The following is a 23,970-nucleotide window of genomic DNA, read 5'->3' as shown; positions in this document are numbered from 1 at the left end:
GTTAGGGGTAGATAGGGGGATGTTTTCCAGTTTTTCCTCTGTTTAACCCTGTTATATTATTGTACCTATTTCCAGAACTTGTGAAATCAGACTTTTATCTCTGTACCCTTAGTTTAATGAATCAATTACATATCTTGTTTCCTGTTATGCACCCTGAAAATCTTTATAAACTGTCCTGAATACCATGTTTTCATATAACCGTGTTTAAAATTTCATAAAATCATACCCTGTGCCATGAGAAAATAACACTGATTGGAGAATTATATAGTAATAGGATTGCATGTACAAAATTGGGTAAAGCTTAAAACCCCCAAAAGAGATTTCGTAATAAAATGTTAATATATATATGCCATGCTATCGTATTGCTAAATAATTGCTCAATCAGGTTTGTAAGAAATGGCCAACTCACCAGATCACCAAGAAGAAGAAATCCAAATCCAAGACCCATAAATGAATCCAGAAACCACCATGATGAGCAGACTTGCTTAGCTTTTGCAACAACCCGTAGCCCCTAAAGTTGGAAACTTCAAACACTTTCAATCTATTCATCCCCCAGAGTTCTTAGGTTTTCCAGACCCAATAAAAGCTCAGTCATGGTTAAGAGAAATGGAGAAAGCGTTTGAGTTAGCGGAAGTTAAGGATGAGAAGAAAGCTCAGCATGCGAGTTATTACCTTAAAGATGAAGCGAGTTTTTGGTGGGAATCTTCAAAGGCGTTGCTGGAAGGAAAGGACTTATCGTGGGAGAAGTTTACTGAAATGTTTCTGGAGAAGTATTTGCCAAGTTATATGCAAGATCAGTTGGAGATGAAGTTTTTGGACCTTAGGCAAGAAGATATGTCGGTAGCGGAATATGAAGTGAAATTTTCAGAGTTTTCTAGATTTGTACCGGAGTTTGTGAATACGGAGGTGAAGAAGGCCAAAAGGTTCTAACAGGGACTTAGGCAGTGGATTACAAGTCAAGTGTTAGAGATCAAGAATTATGCCGCCTTGGTGCAGAAGGCAATGATAGTGGAAGGAGAGCGTGAAACTGCAATAAGAGAAAACGAAGGTAGGAAAAGGAAGTTTGAGAGCTCAGAGCAAGAGCAAGGAAGTTCAAAATTCAGAGAAAAGTTTGGAAAAAATGGTGGAGGTCAGAACCAAAAGTTTCAAAAGTTTAAACCCGGTAACGGAGCCCAGAAGAACCGTTTCCAGAAAGCAGGATAACCGGGAAAGGATAATAGACCTCAGATTCAAGAATGCAAAGTTTGTGGGAGGAGACACCCAGGAAGGTGTTACAAGTTGGATGTGACCTGTTTCAAGTATAACCAGAAAGGGCATTACTCATCAGAGTGCCCAAATGGAGCAAAGAAGCCTGACTTAGCTTGTTTCAAATGTGGAAAGGTGGGCCATCTGGCCAGAAACTACAAGGAGCCTGTTCAAAAGGCCGATTCGATTATGGCTTTACTTCGATCCCATAATTTCATGTCATGCACATAATTTATTAAAATTTCATGATTGTTTAATCATATATGTTCAGGGACTGGAATCTCTTCAGCTTATAATACCACTTCAGGGGTATTCGCTTCTTCTGGAGCATGTGCCACTTTAGGGGCAATTTTCTTACTTTTATTTTTCGTGGTGCAACATCTTTTGCACCGACCGGTCTATCACGCTTCAGGCATGGCTTTGATTCTGTAACCAATTCTTTTATATCTGACTTTTGAATTGGTATATCTATTATAGCCGGAGTGTTTACTGCAGGTATATGAAATTTAATTATATTTTTAGAATCGTTAAATGCGCCAGGCATTTGGTTTGTGATTTTTTGCATACATATAATTGTTTTAACTTAAAGTTCGCATTGACTGGTACATTGATCTAAAAAATATAATCATGATGTGTTCCATGTAATATCAGAATTAACTTTATTCGAATGTTTATCTCCCCATAAATGAGAAAACATAGACTCGTCAAAATGATAATTTGCATATCTTGTAGTAAATAAATCTATAGTTAGAGGCTTTAAATATATAATTATAGATGTGGAATCAAAACCAACGTAGATATCTATTCTTCTTTGAGCTTCCATCTTCGATCTTTGTGGTGGCGCAATTGGTACATATACAACACTTCCGAAATTTTGAAGTGAGAAATATTAAGAACTTGACCAAGTACCAGGTGTAGTGGAGAATGTTGATTGTAGGAAGTTGGATTAATCCTAATAATATTAGCAACATGAAGTATTGCGCGACCTGAAACAGATGTAGGTAATTTTTCTTTCAATAATGTTCTTGCAATAAGTTGGAGTCTTTTCATAAAGGACTCAGCTAACCCTTTTGTGTATGTACATGCGGAACTGGGTGTTCAACTGAGATTTCTACAGACATGCAATAGTCGACAAAAATTGTAGATGTGAATTCGTCGGCATTATCTAAACGAATTGAATTAATGCAATGATCTGGGAATTGAGCTCATAATTTGATTATTTGGGCAAGTAATTTTGCAAAAACATCATTACGAGTTGAAAGAAGACAAACATGAAACCATCTAGTTGAGGCATCGATTAATAGCATGAAGTACCTAAATGGGCCAGAAGATGGGTGGATAGGTCCACATATGTCGCCCTTGATCCTCTCTAGAAAACTTGGGCTTTCAAGCTGAACTTTAGTAGGAGATGGTCGAGTAATCAGTTTTTCTAAAGAACATGCTGAACATGAAAGGTCATTGTTGGAAAGAACTTTAAAATCTTTAAGAGGATGACTAGTAGAATTATCTATAATACGACGCATCATAGAGACAACAGGACGACCTAACCTTTCATGCTAAAGTGTAAAAGATTTTGGATCTATGAGTTTGGAAGTAATGTCATTGTGTGACTCAATAATTCTAATTTTCATCATATATAATCACGAGGAAAGTGAGTGAAACTTTTTAAAGATTTTCTTGTTGCTAGAATTAGCAGAAGTAATAAGAAAATATTCTTTACCAGCCTCATAAGTGGTTTCGATGTGAAAGCCGTTAAGTCTAATATCCTTAAAACTAAGAAGATTTCTAGTAGACTTACTAGAAAATAATACATTTGGAATATGTATGTGGGTACCATTAGGTTAGACGAAACTAGTTTTTCTAAAACCTTTGATTATATTGAATACATTAGAAATCGTTCCAATTTGAGCTCTGGTATTGGTTATATGGGTAAAATATTTTCGGTTTTGTAGAATCGTGTGAGTTGTACCACAATCAGCAATACATATATCTTTTGAATCCATTCTGAATATAATTAAGAAACATAATTTATTTGATAAAGCACACAATACACACTTTTATATAATTTATTCTATATATAATTAAGAAATAATATAAAGTACATAATGCAAACTACTATAATATTTATATCAAACTAATCTTCAGCATTTTCAGTTTTTCCTCCTCGTGGTGCCTTTCTTTTACTCTGCGATTTAGATTGCCACTTCCGGTGGCCAGAGTTGTTATGTGGACGAAAATGCTCGTGGATACGACCTCGTCCACGGTGCCAACCTTGGCCCCGTCCACCTTTACATCCTTTTCCACGTACATTCTGCTAGAATGACATGTTATTTACTTCAGGTAATGAGGCAGATCTTGTTGGGCGGGATTGATGATTCTTAATCACTAATTCATGATTCTGTTTAGCAACGAGAAGAGTTGATAAAAGATCCCAGAACTTAGTAAATTTGCGTTCTCTGTACATTTCTTCTAAGTTGATATTGTTGGGGTGAAAAGTTGATAGTGTTTTATCGATTTTTCTTTTCTCAGTAACTTTCTCATCACACATAATGAGCCTAGAACTTATTTTGAACAAAGTAGAGCTATATGCTCGGACACTCTTAAAATCCTGAAGTTTTAGATTAGCCCAATCTTTTTCAGCTGCAGGTAGATAAACTAATTTCTTGTGAGCGAACCTATCCTTTAGATTTTCTCATAAAATAAAGGGATTCTCAGCTTCTAGGTATCCAGATTTTAAATCTTCATGCATATGGTGTCGAAGAAAAATAATAGAGGTAAAGTTTTTTTAGCCGTGGATTTATTTTCTGTCTTTATTGTATCGCTCAATTTCTTTGAACCCAATGCAAAAAATTATCGCTAAAAATGTCCAAGGTAACGAACGACAAGCATGTAATATTTGTCATACTAAATCTGAATTAACACAAAAATTATAAAATTTTAATTCATCAATGTTAACATAACATAAAATCCTAGTTAATCAGGTGCGTTAAAAAATAGCATAAATAAATATAAATATCATTATTATCATTGATATTATGAACAAATCTATATATAGAATGATAAATGAATTTTGACCCGCCATACGGACGTCTGCGTATTCAGGTTATCTCCGACAAATAATAAATTTAAGTAGAAAAATCGTGCATAAGTTAATTAGGGCACAAAGTTTTTATTTGATAAGTATGCCATTTATAAATTAAGGTTTCCCCTATACTTCGGTATTACTCAAAATTAAATGGTACTGTAAAATAATTTTAATAGGCGGTACTCCAGCCATATATATTTAAATTATTAGTAGAGGGTGTAACCACGTCTACTCTGGTCATATATATATTTAAATTATACATAGAGGGTGTAACCACATCTACTTATATATATGTATATTTAGATTAAAATTATACCTTCACAGTTTCGGTAGGGTTTCATACTGGTAACGTGTTGTGAGATATTAGCAATAATGGTAACTATAAAAAGAGCTACTAAATTAGAGAGTAAGAGGAGAGGGAAATATGAGTATAGAAAGAATTGCTCGGTACAAAATTTTCATTCACGGATGCAATCTATTTATAGTAAAATATAGGGAGCAAATATTTAATGCAAGCTAACAATTTCTACACATCTATGCATAGACTAACTATTACAACATTGACTAACTATATGACAATTAATTTACAACAATATCATAATTTTGAAAAATTTAGTTTGCATCCATTAACTTAACCTTTGGCATTCAATATACATCCTTTTTCAGAATTTCATAAAATTGAATAGGGGTAAAATCGAAAAATGAGCAAAATAATAATTCAAAATAAATTTCATACTTTCCGGATAAAATTAAAAATTTTATTTTATTTAATTAAAATATAAAATTATAAATTCAGAATATCAAATTATACTATTGATTTCAGTTTTAAGTTTCATTTTAAAGTAATAATTTCGAATTTTTCTAATTATACTAAAATTAAAATTTAAGAATATAAAAATTATTGTGAAAAATAAATTTTAGTAGAGTTATAAAATATTAGCAACTATAATATTAAACTAAAATGGAAACTGAAATTACTAAAATTTTTTAAAAATTTAAAATTTATTATTTTCCAGCTAGTTAAAAAAATCAATTTTTAATATTATTAAAAAAATATAATTGTTTTTAAATATTTCTTTGATGAATTCTTTTTAAATATTTTTGTTGATGAATTTCCGGTTTTTCCCTTCTCTAATTTCATGAAATTTTTAAAAGGGTACATATTGAATTCCAAATTATAAGTTAAGGTGTGCAAACTAATTTTTTAATAGTTCGAGTACAAACCTATTCTTTGAACAAAGTTTGAGGATGTTAAGTGCATCTAATTGTTTTTTATATTTTGAATGACAAATGATGCCAATACGTTTCATTTTGCGATCGTTTTTGCTATGTTCATAATTTATTTACGCTGTTCAACCTATTTTATAAGAAAATTATTTATTCGACAATCTCTACTAAAAAATCCGATTCAATTATTTTGTAAAAAAATAATCAAGTTACAAATGTGTGAGTTGAACGGATTATCGTCAAGGAAGAAGAAGGACGAGTTACGGAGAACGCGTCTCTAGAGCCCCGAACGCGACCTATACAGGGTTAGCCCTGTATGGTGGTTATTTATGGCGACTATCAACGATGAGAAGTTGCGACGATAATTGATAAAGTTCTACACAAAGATTTACAACGGTCATTACAACGAAATCTTACAACAATCATAGTAAATGAGGTGTACGAGGGTCGTTACGACGACGATGTTACGACAACCGCTATGACAAGGATGTTACGATGGCCGATATAGTAGAAGATGATGAAGAAGAGCAAGTGTTGATGAAGAAATTTACTAAAGATGTTTGGAAGTTAAAAGGTAAAGGATAAAACTATCAAGAATTAAGGAACGATCCGGGCTCCGGGGAAGCGTCCCGGACCCCTTAGGGCGCGCCCTATGCTATGTAGTCGTACGGGGTGGCCGGTCCGCAAAGCAAGATGGATAACTATAAAAGATTAGTAAGGAGGTTGCTCCCAAAAATAGAATAGGAACTGAATGAAACATATGGAATATATAAGTGAAGAGGAGGAGCCCCGAAGGAGCTCTTCCATGCATATGGCGCGCTCTAGACATATGGGCGACTTCTGGAGGACGCCAACCCCTTTCAAGGCCCGCCCTGTGAAGGAGAGAGGGCCTACGGGAGCCCTTCGTCCCGAAAATTATATTGAAGGTGTCGTTCTGTAGTCATGCGGGTTATCCTTGTAGAGGAACGATTGTTAAACACTTAATCTGTGCTTTGAAAGCCATGTCTCTGCATTTGACGGGTTGTCCTCGTCAGGATACTTTGGGGTTATCTCACACTTTGCACTTTTACGCTTGGAATCACTTGTCCTGTAGTCTGGTGGGTTATCTTCATTGGGGGGTAAGGACGTACTTGAGTATTTGCGGTAAGTCACGTCTTTACCTGCGGTTATGATCGACAAAAAATGGTAGCAGATGTGATATCCACCAGCCGGGGAGTTTCCTTATCCGTGAAGTTCCGAAGTAACTGAGTCTTGGGCCTTTGTGACTAGGCCGCATCGCCGGACACTACTAAAGTAAATCAATGTTCAAGTTATAATAGGAAGTTGGTTCGACAACTCTTATTGAGCCACAAAATGAGAAGCCAATTCCATCTAGGTTTCTTGTTCTCCAAAAATTACGAAGGGCTTGATCCTCTATAAAAGGAGGTATATAGATACATTGTAAGGGGTCAGAAACGAGAGATCTATACGCCACTACCAAACACCCTTGCGATCTCAACCCCCGGTTCATCAGAATCACCATACTCCGATAATTTTTAAGGCGCAGAGTCACCGCTACAGATCTTGATCTCGGATGCGAATCCCAAATCTCTATTAATCAAATTTCTCCGTTAACAGCTGTCTTGATTACCGCGTGGTCAACTATAAATACCCCATTACCAAAAGTTTACATCCCTCTTATACCTCCATTATCTCTACTTAAATAAATTTTGGATTAAGTTTTCAAATTTCTCAAAGTAGAATTAGTGTTAGACTTTTGACATCAAATTAGATACTTCATGATTTCGATAAATAATAACTAGATGATCTCATATTTATATTTTTTTAACCCGAAACAAGACATTTATCAAATTAATTGCTGTGGTAATCAAGTTATAAAGGAAATGTTCTATCAGGTCAATGCGACAACATAATAATGCCGAATTTTAATATTAATATTCAATAATTATTTTATGATATATAATTAAATTTTGATGCTTTACTCGAATTATAAATGTAATATTATGAGTGTTTTATTAGGTTAATGCGACTACATAAGCGCCAAATTTAGATATTAATATTCAATGATTATTTTATGTTCAAAACTTAAACTTCGATGCTTTTAATAATTTTAATCTGCAAAACACTTAACCGACATTTGAACAATATTGGGAGCAATGCCATTAGACAAGTATTCTAATAATCTGGTAATCTCGAAAATTGAAATACACTACGAACGTGACATAATCAAAATGACTAAATCTAGAAGGAAGAACAAAATAAAATTGGCAATCATGCTGATATAATTAGATATAAATTCTGATAATTTGTGCTCACCCGCCAAAAGATTTTTGGTCCAACAAAGGTGTCAATATAATATAAAAGTATGCATAAAAACTTGACTATCTTATTTAGCAAAAAGAGTGGCCGTTATAAAAAGGTCAAACTATCAAAGCTTCTATTCTATTCTCTTCTCTTTTATATATATATATATATATATATATATATAATAGCCCAACATGATTATAATTTAGTGAGATATTTTTTCTCATGAAATGACAAATTTAATCTTTTATTTATTATCTTTTTAAATAGTTTAAATATAATACATTTAACAAATTATTAACTTAGTTATTAATAATCTATTTGTTTAAAAATATGTTTTCAACCTTTTTTATATAATTTAAAATCTACAAATCCCTATATTTTATAAAATTATACTGTAAATAGAATTGCGTGTGTGTATATATATAGGTCACAACTATAAAAAGTCGGTATACCATAATTGAATTCGAAATCATAATTTGACCCAATATTTTAAAAAAAAAACTTTAAAAACTTCAACTTAATTTGAATTTGAAATTTGACCAATTTTTTTTGAATAATATTCGTCATTTGGCTGTGTGATCCGATTCACTACGCAACCGTGATCATTTTGAATAATGAGTCTGACGAATACATCTGATCAATAAGATGAAATGTTTTTTTTTGTCAGATAAGAAAAAATATTTTATATTAATAAAAATAAATGTGTTTGATAATTTTTTATAATATCAATTTAAGAACTAATATATATCAAATTTAGTAACTTGGACAAAGATGGGTTATTTTATGGACTTGACATACATAAAATTTGATATGAGTCATCACAAAATATGTTGATCATCCAAACTTCCAAGATGTGTGCTTGCTGGCAGAAACTATGAACCCATTGATTTCGATTTAGTCTCTAAATTATCAGATTAGATAAAAGGCTCGGGTTGAAATCATTCACGAACAAAAATTTGACAATGATTACTATAACACTATATGAATCCCTATAATATAAACCTATATTAACACGACCAACATTATAATATATTCTAAAATACATATATATCATCTGACATACCTATATTATAATCTACACGTCACTGTCATGAATATAACAATCTTTTTCCGACACTTTAATACGAGATCACTGAAGTTGAACGGAGACATTGTTGATTCCAAATATAACAAGTTTCAATTATCTTATACCTACAAAAATTGGATCTGCATAAATTACAATTAGTATCGACACATCTTTAACTCAAATATCACATATACCCAAAATATCTGTCATGACCGGAAGTATCAAAGTCTGAAAAGAAAAAACTGTAAATACTGCTCATCACTCAACGGTCTAAATAATCATTGAGTATAAGATGTTTTGAGTGATATTTTTCGTACACTTCAAATAAAAATAGATAATGAAGGACTGTACATTAAATTTTCTAAAAAAATCCGCGCTAATTTAAATTCAAAAATCATACCCTCTGTATTACGAAATATTGCTAGAAAATAGTACGGGTTCTTACGCTAGTTATTTATATATAAGGGAACTGTACGGTTTATGTATGATTACTGATGAAATTTAATTCGTGGGCACATATTTATATATATGGGTATTATGTTATTATCAGAAAAATTATCATTTATAATATTATTTACGAGATATAATTACATACCACTTTTTTTTTCTTTTGAAAAAATTGAGAAGATCAACTGCCCACATATTTTGCATGCTCTTTCCGAACTTGCCAGAACATTGCATGTTCTTTTCGAACTTGCAAAATATATAAATTTATTGATCATCCATTGGTAAATTTTATACCACCACCACGGGGTACGTTGACAACACTTTAACAAATGCAGATTCACATGGCTAGCAAGAGGCGGTAACCTGTTTGATTTATTATAATATCTGTAAGTGCAACATACATGCCATTGTAGATTTGTTATTAACGTGCATGGTCAAATCATATATCCACTTCACTTCATGAAGCAAGCTTTGAAACAGATTAAGATAACAGCATTTAATTACTTAAACAGTTAAGCTACAACATCAATTCATTTCATTACTGACTTTTGGATATCTAATTAATGTCCTTTACAATAAATCCACATAATTAAACAGAAATCTAGATATATGATTTGGAACAACAACAATTCTTAGCATTTTCAACATGCATTCAGGGCAATGCCAGATAAGCTAATTAAGTGGTAATTAAGTCTAGCTAATATAGATGATTAATGAGATATAAAGCATTACTGTTAAGTCTTGTAACACCTAACAGGCTTTTCTGGACAGTCTTCTTGACAGATGAACTTACTTCCCCCTCCGAAAAAGCGTCTATGCAAGTATTCTCGTTAGTAATGGCTGCACTAGCCCATGTCTTAGCATTGGAGAGCTGAAACGCCTTGTCTGCACCCCGAAGATTTGCAATTGCAAGAAGAGTTTGCTGAAGCTGATCAACAGACTCTTCTATATTCTCAATGCAATCGGTTACAATCTCGGCTTCATAGTTCGTAAGCCTCTTGTTCTTGGCTAGATTTGAAATCAAGGTGGATGAGGCCTTAGCGGATTTAAGGGTGAGGGAGAGGGAGAGGTACGTGAGCTTTAGACGACTCGATTTGATATAACCAGCGTAAGGGGAGAGCGCTTTGTTGCATACCGAGGGATATGTGGTTACTTTGCATGAATTTTTGACGAAATCTTTGTCGGCTTGGGGAACACTGGTTGTGGCAGATGAAATTGAGGTCATTTGTAGGCAGAAAATGAATAAGCATATATACAAAACTTCCATCTTTGACAACTAGTTTAAGTATCTGTAAATTAACCAGTACAGATGAGTTGTAATGTTGTGGTGCATTGGGAACGGAGAATGAAGGAATTTATAGGAGACGATTGAATTATCTTTTAAAGATGTAGATCGATGGATCTTAATGTATATTATAATAGCTTGCTTCTTTGAGACAACAAATTATCATGTAAAAGTAAGGGAATAATTCGAAGTATCTAACAGACTTGACACTCAACGTGCTCCATAGATGAAGGCGCGCTGCCAGGACTGGACGTCGGAGTAGCAATGTGCACACGTTGATATACGACCTGCTGAAACCTTTTTTATTTTACGACAAGCAAAGTCAGATTTTTGGAAAATAAAATGACTGAACCAATATTCACACATTTTGTGGTACTTATTTCTGTGCACTTGTGTGGTTTACATTTTTGTGTTTTCACCTTATTTGTTAATCAAAACCATAATGGAGGAATGTAAGAATTGGAGAGGGATGTTTAACACAAATCTTGGGAAATGCTTCCAGGTTTGAATTTTAATTTTTAGAGTAAACAAAGCATGAAAAGACAAAACTGCTCTCATCCATACAAAATAAGAGTAAAAGAAAAAACAATGTGAGTGAATTTCATCGTTTCATGCTTTTTCAGCTTTGGAACTAAAAAGTTTGCTGTGAAAATAATATTTTTCCAGATCTTCATCTTCTTCCGTACAAACAGAAAGTATAGGCATATTGGTTACAAGCATCTTAATCATATTTTTCAATTTTCAGTTACACGCATTTGCGGGTAATGATGTAATTGTGGTATTTTAGACCGTCACTGTAATATTGGTTCTTCGCCATTTTGTGAAGATAATGTCTAAATAACCAATTATTTTAATATGTGACAGTGTTAGTGTTGAATTTTTTACTACAGATAATGAGGCTTTACATCCCACAATGCAACTACCGGATAATGGAGAGAAATTAGCAACCCGCTATGCCTAACATCCTAAAAAACTGCTACCAGTTATTATCTAAAATGAAACTGCAAAAGAGGAAATATCGGAACATATGTACTGCCCCCTCTGACTTGCTCACTCTAACTTAGCTGGTTTTTTGAATCACTCTCCAACACCCCCTCTTGATTCAAAATCACATACCCCCAAGACATCTTCTAAAATAATCATGCTTATCCTTGAAAAGACTTTTGGTAAGAATATCCGCTACTTATTCATTTGTGTTGAGATACTCCAGGACCACTTGCTCTTCGGCCACCAAATCCATTACATAATTCACCTTTATATCTAAATGCTTAGTCCTTCCATGGTACACTGGATTCCTGGTCATCTGTATTGCATCCTTGTTATCGCAATAGAAAACAGTTGCTCCATCTTGTGCTTGATAAATTTCTGCTAAGATGTACCTCATCCATATTGAGTGACATGCCTCAGAGCTAGCTGCTACAAATTCTGCTTCTGAAGATGACAATGCAGTAGTGTGTTGTTTCTTTGAGCTCCAACACACAACAGCAGTTCCAAAATTAAACACGTATCCAGATGTACTCATTCTGTCGTCCAAGCAAACAGCCCAGTCATTGTCCGTGAACCCTTCAAGTCTAAAGTCTGCAATCCGACCGAACCATAACCCAAAATTCTTAGTCCCTTCAACATACCTCAGTACTCGCTTTGCAACTCCTAAATGATGTTTAGAGGGAGAATGCATAAACCTTGAAATAACTCCAACATCGAATGCAATATCTGGCCTTGTCTGTGTTAAATAAATTAATCCACCAACTAAGCTTCTGAAATAATTAGCAACAGTTGGCTCCGTGGTATCTTTCATTCATAATTTCTCACCCGTATTCATTGGTGTTGCTGCAACCTTGCAGTTCAACATGTTGAACCTTTTGAGCAGATTAGTAACATACTTCTTTTGGCATACACAAATTTCATTTCTTGTTTGTTTCACTTCAAGACCAAGAAAGTAGGGCAGCAGGCCAAGATCAGATATTTCAAAATCCTTTTCCATGCTTTTCTTGAATTCACGAATGAGTAAAGGTGATGATCCCTTGTAAATTATGTCATCTATATAGACACAAACCAGGAGAATGTCGTCTCCACACCTTTTAATGTAGAGGTTTGTCCCATGCAGGCTTGTATTAAATCCAGCAGCAAGGAGATTTGAGTTGATCTTGTCATACCAGGTTATTTTAGCTTGTTTTAATCCATAGAGAGTTTTGCGGAGCCTGTACACCTTATGCTCTTCACCTTTGACCATAAAACCTTCTGGTTGACAAACGTAAACTTTTTCCTTTAAATCCCCATTCAGAAACGCTAATTTTACATCAAATTGATAGACATTCCAAGATTTATACGCAGCTAAAGCAAGAAGAATTCTCATAGTATCAAATCTTGCAACAGGGGAAAATGTTTCCTCGTAATCAATGTCATGTTGTTAAGAATAACCCTTTTCTACAAGGAGTGCTTTATATTTATGGATGCTTCCGTCAACATGGTATTTGGTCTTATATACCCATTTTAGTCCAACAACATTTTTACCAGGAGGCAGGTCCACAAGTTTTCATGTTGAGTTTTTCTGAATTGCTGAGACTTCTTCCTTTATTGCATTACGCCAGTCTTCCTTGGTGTTGGCTTCATCAAAAGTAATGGAATTATCTACAAATAGTGCAAGAGTCTCCTCGTAGATATCATTCAAAGACCTGAACTTGGTGGGAGTATCCTCAGCCCCGCCTTCATGATGTGTGGAAGAAGAGGTGGTCACTGGTTGAGACTCTCCTGCATTCACAACCTGGGGATCTTCATATGAAAATGGCATGTCAATTTTGATAACGTCTAAAGCCTCTTCCCATCTCCAACTTTCTTCTTCATTAAAGATGACATTCCGGCTTACGAGTATCTCCATTTTACTTGGATCGTATAGACGGTAAACTTTAGATTGTGGACAATAACCAACAAGAATACACTTAACCGATTTCGCATCAAACTTACTACATTTACATGAATCAATCATGGTATAGGCAATACAACCAAAGACCTTAAGATGGCTCACTGAAGACTTCTCTCTGCTCCAGGCTTCATTTGGAGTCCCGTTTAATGCATGTTTAGTTGGTGAAAGATTTAGGAGATATATTGATGTTGCAATAGCGTCTGCCCAGAATTTTTTAGGCAGACCCCTTGAGTTCATCAAACTTTTGTCCTTCTCCAAAACCGTATAATTTTTACGTTCTGCCACCCCATATTGTTCGAGTGTATATGTGGCTTCTAATTCTCTATGAATTCCTTCTTTTTCACAAAAGCCTGTGAACTCCTTTGATAAAAACTCACCACCTCTATCTGTGCGTAGTACTTTCAGGGCTCTGCGACTTTTTTTTTCAACAAATGCCTTAAACTTTTTAAAGGCCTCAAATGTCTCCGATTTTAATTGCAAGAAAAATACCCAGCTCATGCAGCTATAATCATCAGTGAATAATAAGAAGTAATGAGATCCCCTAGTGACATTGTTTTCATTGGACCACACAAATCAACATGCACAAGATCAATGCATTTAGATGCACGCCAAGAATTTTCTACAGGGAATGATTTTCGAGGTTGCTTACCAAGTACACAGCTCTCACACAAGTTTATAGCCTCAATTTTGGGAAGACCAGAAACTATTCCTCGTTGGCTCAATAATCTTAGACCATTTACATTCAGGTGTCCATACCTTAGGTGCCATAACCTTGACTCATTATCTTCTTTAACTTTTCTATAGTTGACACCACAAGTTGGAACAGTTTGTTTTGAGCCATGAGAATATTAGCTATAATTTTTGCAGATTATTTTTCTCTAAGCACACATATTCCATCATCAAATATAATTAAGTACCCAGATGTCATAAGTTGTCCAGTACTTAGCAAATTTTGAGATAAACTAGGAACATAGTAGACATCATTCAAAAATTTAGTCATACTGTTGCTATTGATTTCTACGGTACCTTTGCCAGCCACTTGGATAAGCTTGTTGTCCCCGAGTCGTACTTTGATATTACAATTCTCATCTAATTCTGTGAACATAACTTTCATGCCAGTCATATGATTGGAGCACCCGTTGTCCAGGAACCAAACATCATTAGCGAGCTTTGTATCGTCAATCTTTACCATGAACAATTTTACTTCTTATTCTTGGCCCTCAATCTCTTCTTCAACATAGCTTGTGGTTGTCTCTCTTCCAACAATTCGCCATGAAATGTCCATATCTTTTACAATAATGGCATAGGACTGATTGTCTTTGTCCTCTGCCCCTACCACCTCTTCCACGATACACGTGTCCATGTCCCCTGCCCGCACTTTCTCGTTGATGGTAGCTCTCTCCTACGACATGAAATGCTTTGTCCTCAATTTTCTCCTCAGTTCTACGAAGCCTTGATTCATGTGTAAGTAATGAACCCTTCAACTCATCAAATGAGTAAGTGGACAGATCATTTGATTCTTCTATTGCTGAGACAACATAGTCAAATTTTTGTGGTAGGTTCCTCGGTACTTTACAAACGATCTTTTAATCGGGAACTGCTTCACCTAATTCCCTCATCTGACTGACAATTTCAGAGAACCTACTGAGAAAATCCTGAACTTATTCTCCTTCCTTCATTAACAAGGTCTCAAAATCACGACTAAAAATTTGTACCTTAAATTCAATCACTTTGGCTGATCCTTGGAATTCAGTCTTCAAGATGTCTCAAGCCTTCTTCGCATTTGCTGCTGACACGATTATTGAAAATATTATCTCATGCATTGCTTGCTGAATGAAAAATAAGGCCTTAGCATCCTTTTTCTTATTTTTCCTCAATCTGCTTGCATCACTATCTCGGTCCGAGTATCCTTTCTCAACAAGATCCCACAGCTCCATTGACTTGAATAAGGTCCTCAATTTTATGCTCCAAAAGTCGTAACTTTCTCCGGAGAATTGTGGAATCATTGCATGCGAGATGTTCCCTGAACTATATACCATAATTGATGTTGCCCAGTTGCTTAATCGAACCTTGCTCTGATACCACAATGTTAGATTTTTTTACTACAGATAATGAGCATAATAAAATACTAGTAAATTGCTAGAATGAAACTTTAGTTCAGCATAAAAAAGGAAACATGCAACAAAACTTTATATGCAGGCTTTGCATAGCATCCCACAATGCAACTACGGGATAATGGAGAGAAACTAGCAACCCACTATGCCTAATATGCTAAAAAACTGCTACCAGTTATTATCTAAAATGAAACTACAAAAGAGGAAATATTGAAATATATGTATTGCCCACTCTGATTTGCTCACTCTAACTTAACTGGTTTTTTGAATCACTCTCCAATAGTTATAAGAAGACTATTGTGGTGATGTTATCAAATAGTTATGTGTCATAAGATGATAATGGACTTCCATGCAGAGGCGGATCTGGGGGGTCCAGGGGGTCCCTGGTCCCCCCTGAGTTGGGGACTATTTTCGATTGCAAAATAACGTCGTTTTGAGTTTTTAATATAAAAAAAATATATATAATATAATACTACATCGTTTGCTGCATATATTAGAGGAGAAAACACATTCAATATCATTCTCCTGTGTTCTTCTTCATCTACAGACTACAAATACACTTGGGCGAACACGATTGAAAATTCTTTCTTCTGCCTCCTGGACCCTGGTGGTGTTCTATCTTAATTTTCCACAATCAAGATTCAAAGCTGCCATTATCAGTCATCTGTCCACCAATATAAGGTAAAACCCCTAATTTCTAAATACCTAATTTCAATTTTATTTTTTTTTTGAATCAGAAAACTAGTAATTCTTATTCTACCTAGACCCTAATTTTGATTTTAGAGTGATGGGAAAATGTTCTAATTTTAAAGGTCTTAAATCTTGATTCTTAGTGTTCATAGTTGGTTTTAGGATAAAAATAATTGATTTTTAATGTAAAATACATAAAACTTGTTGCTTGAATATAATCAAAAGTTAGTTTACTAGATTAGTTTATTTGCAAATTAAAATTGTACACTTTTGTTGCAGAAAAGGACTTGGTGTAGATTATTCTGTGACTTCTGCCATATCATATGGATAAATATGTAATCCAAGATACAGGGAATGCCTCCAGTAGTGAGCCGCATAATGTAAATATTGGTGAATCGAGCAGCAAAAGACCGTGTACTGAAATTAATGTTCCTTCTGATGATATTATAGGTAATCCAGCATTGCGCAAGCCCATCAATTCCTACGATCCAAGAATACAGGATGATGTGAGGCGAAAATATGTGTTAACAGGTCCTTGTCAGCCAATTACTCATACCTTTCCGAAAATTTTATGCGGGGACAAGGATAGAGGTTTTCAAATTGAGTGGTATAATAATAGATTGGTTGGAATATAGTGTCTGCTTAAAAAAAAGGATAAAGTTTTTACACATAAAGGATTCCGAAATTGGAAGAAGGCTAATGAAAAATTTAAGAATCATGTAGGAAAGGAAGGGAGTATACACAGGAACGCACAAACTCTCTATTTGGCTTTTAAAGATCAGCGACAAAGTGTGACAAGAAGATTTTCTACAGGAACTGAAAATATAGGTGCTGCTTATCGTGCCCGTTTGATAGCAAGTGTAGATGTAGCGCGCCTGCTTCTTGGACTAGGATTAGCATTTCGCAGACAAGACGAGTCTTTGTCTTCCATATATAGAGGTAATTTTCTGGAGATACTTTCATGGTACAGCCTCCGTAATCCTGATGTGGGAAAAGTTGTCAAAGATAATGCGCCGGCAAATCATCAAATTACGGCTCCTTCTATTCAAAAACAAATTGTTAATGCTTGTGCATCAGAAACAACAAAAGCAATAATTTGTGATATTGGAGACAAATTCTTTTCTTTATTACTTGATGAAGCTCGTGACAATTCTGTAAAAGAGCAAATGGCGATCGTTTTGAGATATGTAAACAAACTCGGGGAGGTCGTTGAGCAATTTTTTGGAGTGGTTCATGTCAAGGACACCACTACATTTTCTTTAAAAGATGATGTTGATAATTTTTTTGCTATGCATGGTTTGTCAATATCAAAAGTTAGGGGCCAGGGATACGATGGGGCTTCAAACATGCGGGGCGAGCTTAATGGTTTAAAGACTCTAATTTTAAATGAAAATCCATATGCCAGATATATTCATTGCTTTTCCCATCAACTCCAGCTAGTAGTTATGACTATTGCAGAAGGGAATCAGTTTATTAGTGATTTCTTTGATTACTTGTCTTTGATTACTAATGCGGTTGGCGCTTCGTGCAAAAGAAAGGATGAGCTTAGACAAAAATAACATGAAGATATGGTTGCACGTTTAGAACATGGTGATATTTCTAGTGGAAGAGGACTGAATCAAGAAAACAGCTTAACTCGGCCAGGTGACACGCCATGGGGTTCACATTACAAAACAATCATCCGCCTTCTTTCTATGTGGTCAGCTATGATTCTGGTTCTTACAAATATTACGAGGACGGGAATGAGAGGAAAAGTAAAGGTAAGGTAGTTGGCTTAATTGACAAAATAGAAAAGTATGAGTTTATTTTCATTGCCCATTTGATGAAGGTAGTTTTGGGGATGGCAAATTCTCTATCACAATTATTGCAACAAAAAGATCAAAATATAATCCAAGTTATGAGTATGGTTTCATATGTGAAAAAACAATTACAAAATTTGAGAGAAAGTGGCTGGGATGAGCTGTTGGAGGAGGTATCTACATTTTGTTTAGAACAAAAAATTAACATTCCAAATATGGAAGATAATGTTCTTGGTCGGATTCGAGGTAAACAAGCTACCACTTATTTTCATCATTTTCGGGTTGTCATATTTTTGTCAAGTTGTTGATCGTATTAGTCAAGAAATGGAGAATCGTTTCTCGGAGTCAAGTACAGAATTATTGTTATGTGTTGCTTTCCTGGACCCAAGAAATTCTTTCGCAAACTTTGATCTTGCAAAGGTAATTCGACTTGCAGAGTTATACCCACAAGAATTCTCACCATCTGATCTTATGGAACTTAAAGAAGAATTGAAAATGTGGTTATCTGAAATGGAGATAAATGCAGCAATTCTGAAATTGCAAAATATAGGGGATCTTGCTAAAAAGATGGTTGATGTAGGTTTTGACAGGAGTTTTCCATTAGTATATCTTCAGCTGGAGCTTATTTTTGTTTTACCGGTTGCTACAGCAAGTATGGAGCGTGCATTTTCAGCTATGAACATTATCAAGACTAATTTGCGGAACAAAATGGGGGATGAATTTTTTACTGATTGCTTGGTGTGTTATATCGAGAAAGAACTTTTCATAAGTATTGAAAATGAGGTAATCATCCAGCATTTCCAGAATATGAAGTCACGAAGGACGGATTTACCGTATTTATGCACAGATTGAATAGTGCCTCTGCTAGCCTCTATTTTATGTAAGTACAAAACATTTTAATTATAGTTTTGACGCTGAGTTGAAATTTGAATTTTAGTTTTGGTATAGTATTATAAATTAGGACCTCTCTGAAAAAAGTTTCTGCGTCCGCCACTGCATACATATGTGCCTAAATCATAACATATATATATGACTTGTATATCTACAAAATTTTATACAGAAACCATATATCTCGAAGTACATTACGTATATTTAAGCCCGATATTGTGTTTCTCATTGATGTGCCAAAAATAAAAATGATATATGGACAACATATTTGGAGTAATTCGATGATTACACAAGTAGTCTGATAATCTCGAAAATCAAATTACATAAGAAGCTGGATTAATCTGAAAGACTGAATCTAGAAGGAAGAAGAAGATAAAATTAGTAGCCATAATGCGACAATTAGACGAAGTAGTTCCGATATTCAGTATCGTGGGAAAGTATGCATGAAAATGAGACTAAAATATTTAGATACTAGCAACAAGAGTGGCCGTTAAAAGAAGGTCAAAGCTTGAGTATTGTACGGTCAATCACGTAAGGTGGAGTTGGAGAGTCGCATTTTCTGGAGGGGGAGATTGTAGTTGTATGTATCATGTATGTAAAACAAATAAATAATATATAAAATTTGCAACCAAGCTTGTTGGCTTTTTGTGTGTAATTGTTCAAGTTCATTGCATGATTCACATTTTCTTAGTTGCATTCTCATCAGGACCGACCTCTTTGATTTAAAGTTTGATTAGAAAAATTTAGAATAAATTAATTATAATTAGTGGCTGCGTTTCTACACTAAACATGTTTGATAACAAGTACAAAATAGCATGCTAATATATACAATAACATTATCAGCTTGTTGTTATGGGTAATTGTCAAAACGGATAATATATAAAAAGTTTAACTTGTCCTACTTAAATAACATAAAATATCATTTACACTTAAACTACAACTGGGATATAAGAGAAATCATTCACACTTGATCCCTCCGGTACTATAATTTTTTGCTATTAATTACGCATCCAATAATCGAATCTTTTGTTGACGCTGTTACTGCAAGTTGGTCGACACAGAATGAGGACACGAGCTGTTCAACATTGAGAAACCAAAGGAGCGGCAAGCAAGTTAGATATTTCGACGCTAGATATTGTGAGATTGCAGTAGTGTCTGTTTTCCACTCTAATCCAAACCATGAGGAGACACACAACATCAAAGCGGCCCAGCCTGGAAAGTTCTTCAACTTGCATTCTCCTTGTTGCCCATGCCCCAGTCTCTAGCGACTCTCCAATCCAGTCACACCAGTTCAGTGTATTAGACCAAACTGTTTCATTCATTCATTAATTTGCAAGTTATACAGCCCTTTGCTCTTCTTTCAGTTACCACTTGATATATCATTCTCCGCTATTCTATTCGACAAAAAGAAAAGGTCTTCTTAATCACCAACTAGGCCTTAATTAACTGAGATGCTGCTCCCTTGCATTATCTTTATTTCTTTTAACAAATATCCTCTGAATCTTATCCAAAGCTCCTATAAATAGCTAGGCAACCTCTATCTCCACTTTCATCACTCAATAAATTCATATTCTATAACCTTAAAACTCCTACAAACAGAAGTGACAAATGGAGGGCTTTTCAATTAAGATTTCTCCTGCTACTTTTCTTGTTCTAGTCATTTCTCTTAATTTCTACATCAACTCAAGCTTGGCTATCAACTACGGGGCCGAAAAGGCAAGCACAGATTTCATCAAAACTTCTTGTAGTACCACAACTTACCCTAGTCTCTGCTTTACCTCACTTTCAAGTCACACTAGTGCTATCCAGACTAGTCCCAGGCTTCTAGCTCAGACGGCTCTCTCTATCGCTCTGAGTCACGTGGTTTCGACATCTGCTGCCATGCAAAGGCTGTCCAAATCTCCAGGCCTGAAGCCTAAAGAAGTAGGGCCAATGAAAGATTGTCTTGAAGAGTTAACTGACTCGATAGATGAGCTCAAAAGATCTATGGGAGAGATGAATGAGCTCAGTGGTTCCCCAAAATACAGACTCTTGATAAGTGACATACAAACCTGGGTCAGTGCCGCACTAACAGACGAGAACACTTGCATGGATGGTTTTGCTGGGAAATCCGGGAACACCAAGAATGTAGTCAGGGGAAGAATTATAAATGTCGTTCAGTTGACAAGCAATGCGTTGGCTTTGATCAATAGCTACAATTCGCTCCATGGATAGTTCATATTAGAAATTATATTAGTGGTGTGTAATAGCTTGCTTTGATTTTTACCGAGCAAATCAAATTGAATCAATGGCTTTGTTATAATCAAAGTTCGAACTCTAACACCGTGCCAAAAGTTGGCAACTTCTCTTTGTCACCCATTGGACACCATTTTAACTTCAAGGCAATCAAGAGTGTCAGGCAATCAAGAGTGTCATGTCACCTAGGATTTGACATCCCTATTGAAGTTGCTCTTACGTCTTTTTTGAGACCAAATATCTATAAATAAGAAAATTTTCAGGAAATTTAAATCCAAAACAGGATTCATATTACTCATAATTAAGAACAAGTAAAAAGCAAGCACTTTATAGTTTGAAAATAAAACAACTGCTCTGGATTTAAAACTTCACTGTGTAAAAGGTGAAACCAAGTTCATAGTGATTTCAGTACTAGGTACATAGAAACCAATACTGCTTGTGGAAATCTTATGAAAATTGCAATTCAGATGTATTTAGAACTTGCAATCGAAACTCAATATATAATCTGCAAGGTTATCTTTATAAGTTTAATTTAGCTGTATTTTTTGTGAGCAAGAACTTCTTTCATTTCACTGAACTGGCAATCGAAACTACAAATTGCAGTCGTACAATATACTAAATTATTGAAGTTACCAAAATTTGTGTATGTCAAGTTCTTCTTATTCTAGAGTTGTGAAGCTGTATGCTGGAATTGTGGTCTTTCTTTTCTTTTATGTGGTCTTTCTTCATTACTCTTCTTTCTACGTACATGAATTTTATTTAAAAAAATTCATTGTATTCCTTTCCCTTTCAATTCTCACCGAATGAACACAACGTTAGTGTAATTCTTATATCTCATATTTCCTTCCACCATTTGTACGTAGTCATGCGAGCATGGTGGCTATTTTTGGTAGTATTCGGTGCATGCAAGTCTAAGTAAATTTTAAGACTGCTGCAATTATACATTCAACAAAGTCAGATCTAGTATTGCAATATTTAAATCTAATTCAACATTCGAAACCTAATTCTTGGAATGGATATAGAGAAATTTGAACCGATTATTTGAAAGGTGACAGAATGAATTAGAAGAGAAGAAGATGAAATTCCTAGCAGCCGGAATGCTACAGTCAGTCGATTTCTATGATAAACAATTTGGTTCATCGCCCCTTGCACGGGGACTAAGATTAATTATTAAAAACAAAAGCAGGCAAATGTGTCAAACAATTCAAGCATATTGTATAAGTTCTTACAGCTCCATTCCTGGTTCACAGGAAAGTTATCTAGCTGTGCCGCCTGTGGGGCCACAGTCAAATTTAGCTGAATAATTGGATCAGAAGATTAACTTCGCCACAGAATTGTGTCACAAGTAGTTTACTGTTTTTATGTAGGTAAATATGTAGTCTTAGAGTAAGAATAGGGTGTTCCTATTTTGTAAAAAGCCATACCTCCAGTCGATTTTCTATCATCCACATTCCCAGCAAGATCACTATCAGAATACCCCGAAAGCAAATAATTTCCCTCGCCCTTTGTGTACACTAAACCAAAGTCGAAAGTTCCACTAATATACCGAATGATGCGTTTAACTGCGGCTAGATACATCTCAGTTGGTCTTTCCATAAACCTACTTACCACCCCAACGGAATATGCTATATCAGGTCTCGTGAACACGAGATATCTAAGGCCTCCCACCATCGATTTGAACTGAGTAGAGTTTACTGCTTTTCCCCCTTCGTCCTTGTTTAGTTTCTCCAAAGGTTCCATGGGATACTTTACTGTGTTACAGCCTGTCACTTCTGCCTTCTCCACCAGTTTCTTTGCATATCCGGTCTGCTTAAGCTCAGTATAACCATCTTTCTGATTCACCTCCATGCCTAGATAATAGTTCAAACGCCCCAGATCGCTCATATCAAATACACTGCTCATCTCTTTCTTGAACTTACTAATGTTTGAAGTATTTGTTCCAGTAATTAAAAGATCATCTACGTAGAAAGCAACCACAAGAACTTCCCCTCCTTCTCTTCTCGTGTATACAACGTGTTCATATGGGCATTTCACAAAGCTCAATTCTTTCAAACACTTGCTTAGATGAGCATACAAAGCCCTGGGTGCTTGGCGTAAACCGTATAGAGCTTTATGTAAACCTTGTATTCATGCCCCCTCTTCACAAATCCTTCTGGTTGAACTACATAAACTTCCTCCTGCAGTTCCCCATTTAAAAATACGGATTTACCATCGAGATGGTGAACTTCCCATGAGTTTTTCGCAGCCAATGCAAGTAGCAGCCTTACCATCTCAAGTCTGGTAACGGGTGCAAAGGCTTCTTCACAGTCAATTCCCCGTTCTTGTACATACCCTTTAGCGACTAGGCGCACTTTGTGTTTTATAATGTTCCCATCAATATCTCTTTTAAGATTGAAAACCCATTTAAGGCCGATTGCCTTGGGTGTAATACATGTGAATTTTATATTAATAATAATAGTAATAATGGTAAATATTAAAATTTATATGATTTGAATTATAATTATAATTTGAATAGTGCTCTAATAAATTAATTAGATCTTAAAAAGGATTTATGTCAGGTAGTTTAGTTATTATTAAAATTCTAAATATCGTAGGATATTAGGTACTCTATATATTAATCTATTCGGTCATTGTGTAGCATTCGAGTTTCGTATAAAAA

General features: G+C 35.0%; 5 protein-coding genes across 5 annotated transcripts; 3 read left to right on the top strand and 2 right to left on the bottom strand.

Annotated features, from left to right (window-relative positions):
- Positions 1–9,900: 9,900 nt before the first annotated feature.
- LOC141706365 (pectinesterase inhibitor 4-like) lies at positions 9,901–10,680 on the bottom strand. The gene has a single exon (XM_074509142.1). The coding sequence runs from the start codon at positions 10,642–10,644 to the stop codon at positions 10,075–10,077; it is 570 nt and encodes a 189-aa protein (XP_074365243.1). The 5' UTR covers positions 10,645–10,680; the 3' UTR covers positions 9,901–10,074.
- Positions 10,681–11,845: 1,165 nt separating this feature from the next.
- Positions 11,846–12,460, bottom strand: LOC141702911 (secreted RxLR effector protein 161-like). The gene has a single exon (XM_074506501.1). The coding sequence runs from the start codon at positions 12,458–12,460 to the stop codon at positions 11,846–11,848; it is 615 nt and encodes a 204-aa protein (XP_074362602.1).
- A 4,252-nt stretch (positions 12,461–16,712) lies between these two features.
- Positions 16,713–17,948, top strand: LOC141702881 (uncharacterized). The gene is made up of 2 exons (XM_074506487.1): positions 16,713–16,980; positions 17,065–17,948. Exons 1-2 carry the CDS (start codon positions 16,713–16,715, stop codon positions 17,946–17,948), a joined length of 1,152 nt encoding a protein of 383 aa, XP_074362588.1.
- A 95-nt stretch (positions 17,949–18,043) lies between these two features.
- Positions 18,044–20,341, top strand: LOC141702871 (uncharacterized). The gene is made up of 3 exons (XM_074506481.1): positions 18,044–18,434; positions 18,490–18,971; positions 20,138–20,341. Exons 1-3 carry the CDS (start codon positions 18,044–18,046, stop codon positions 20,339–20,341), a joined length of 1,077 nt encoding a protein of 358 aa, XP_074362582.1.
- A 238-nt stretch (positions 20,342–20,579) lies between these two features.
- Positions 20,580–21,430, top strand: LOC141708675 (21 kDa protein-like). The gene has a single exon (XM_074512418.1). The coding sequence runs from the start codon at positions 20,685–20,687 to the stop codon at positions 21,288–21,290; it is 606 nt and encodes a 201-aa protein (XP_074368519.1). The 5' UTR covers positions 20,580–20,684; the 3' UTR covers positions 21,291–21,430.
- The last annotated feature ends 2,540 nt before the right edge of the window (positions 21,431–23,970 follow it).

This window comes from Apium graveolens, chromosome 2 (genome assembly GCF_009905375.1).
Source record: "Apium graveolens cultivar Ventura chromosome 2, ASM990537v1, whole genome shotgun sequence".
Classification (NCBI taxonomy): Eukaryota; Viridiplantae; Streptophyta; class Magnoliopsida; order Apiales; family Apiaceae; genus Apium; species Apium graveolens.
Note: the sequence above shows the minus strand (reverse complement) of the source record. Positions and strands in the feature narration are given on the sequence as shown.

Bases quoted from the DNA above. Each gene is read 5' to 3' on its own strand.
- LOC141706365 (XM_074509142.1), bottom strand. From the start codon at position 10,644: ATGGAAGTTTTGTATATATGCTTATTCATTTTCTGCCTACAAATGACC.
- LOC141702911 (XM_074506501.1), bottom strand. From the start codon at position 12,460: ATGAAAGATACCACGGAGCCAACTGTTGCTAATTATTTCAGAAGCTTA.
- LOC141702881 (XM_074506487.1), top strand. From the start codon at position 16,713: ATGGATAAATATGTAATCCAAGATACAGGGAATGCCTCCAGTAGTGAG. The intron at 16,981-17,064 runs GTTTTCAAATTG...TTACACATAAAG, and splicing joins ATGCGGGGACAAGGATAGAG to GATTCCGAAATTGGAAGAAG.
- LOC141702871 (XM_074506481.1), top strand. From the start codon at position 18,044: ATGGGGTTCACATTACAAAACAATCATCCGCCTTCTTTCTATGTGGTC. The intron at 18,435-18,489 runs GTAAACAAGCTA...ATTTTTGTCAAG, and splicing joins TGTTCTTGGTCGGATTCGAG to TTGTTGATCGTATTAGTCAA. The intron at 18,972-20,137 runs GTAATCATCCAG...TGGTCGACACAG, and splicing joins TCATAAGTATTGAAAATGAG to AATGAGGACACGAGCTGTTC.
- LOC141708675 (XM_074512418.1), top strand. From the start codon at position 20,685: ATGGAGGGCTTTTCAATTAAGATTTCTCCTGCTACTTTTCTTGTTCTA.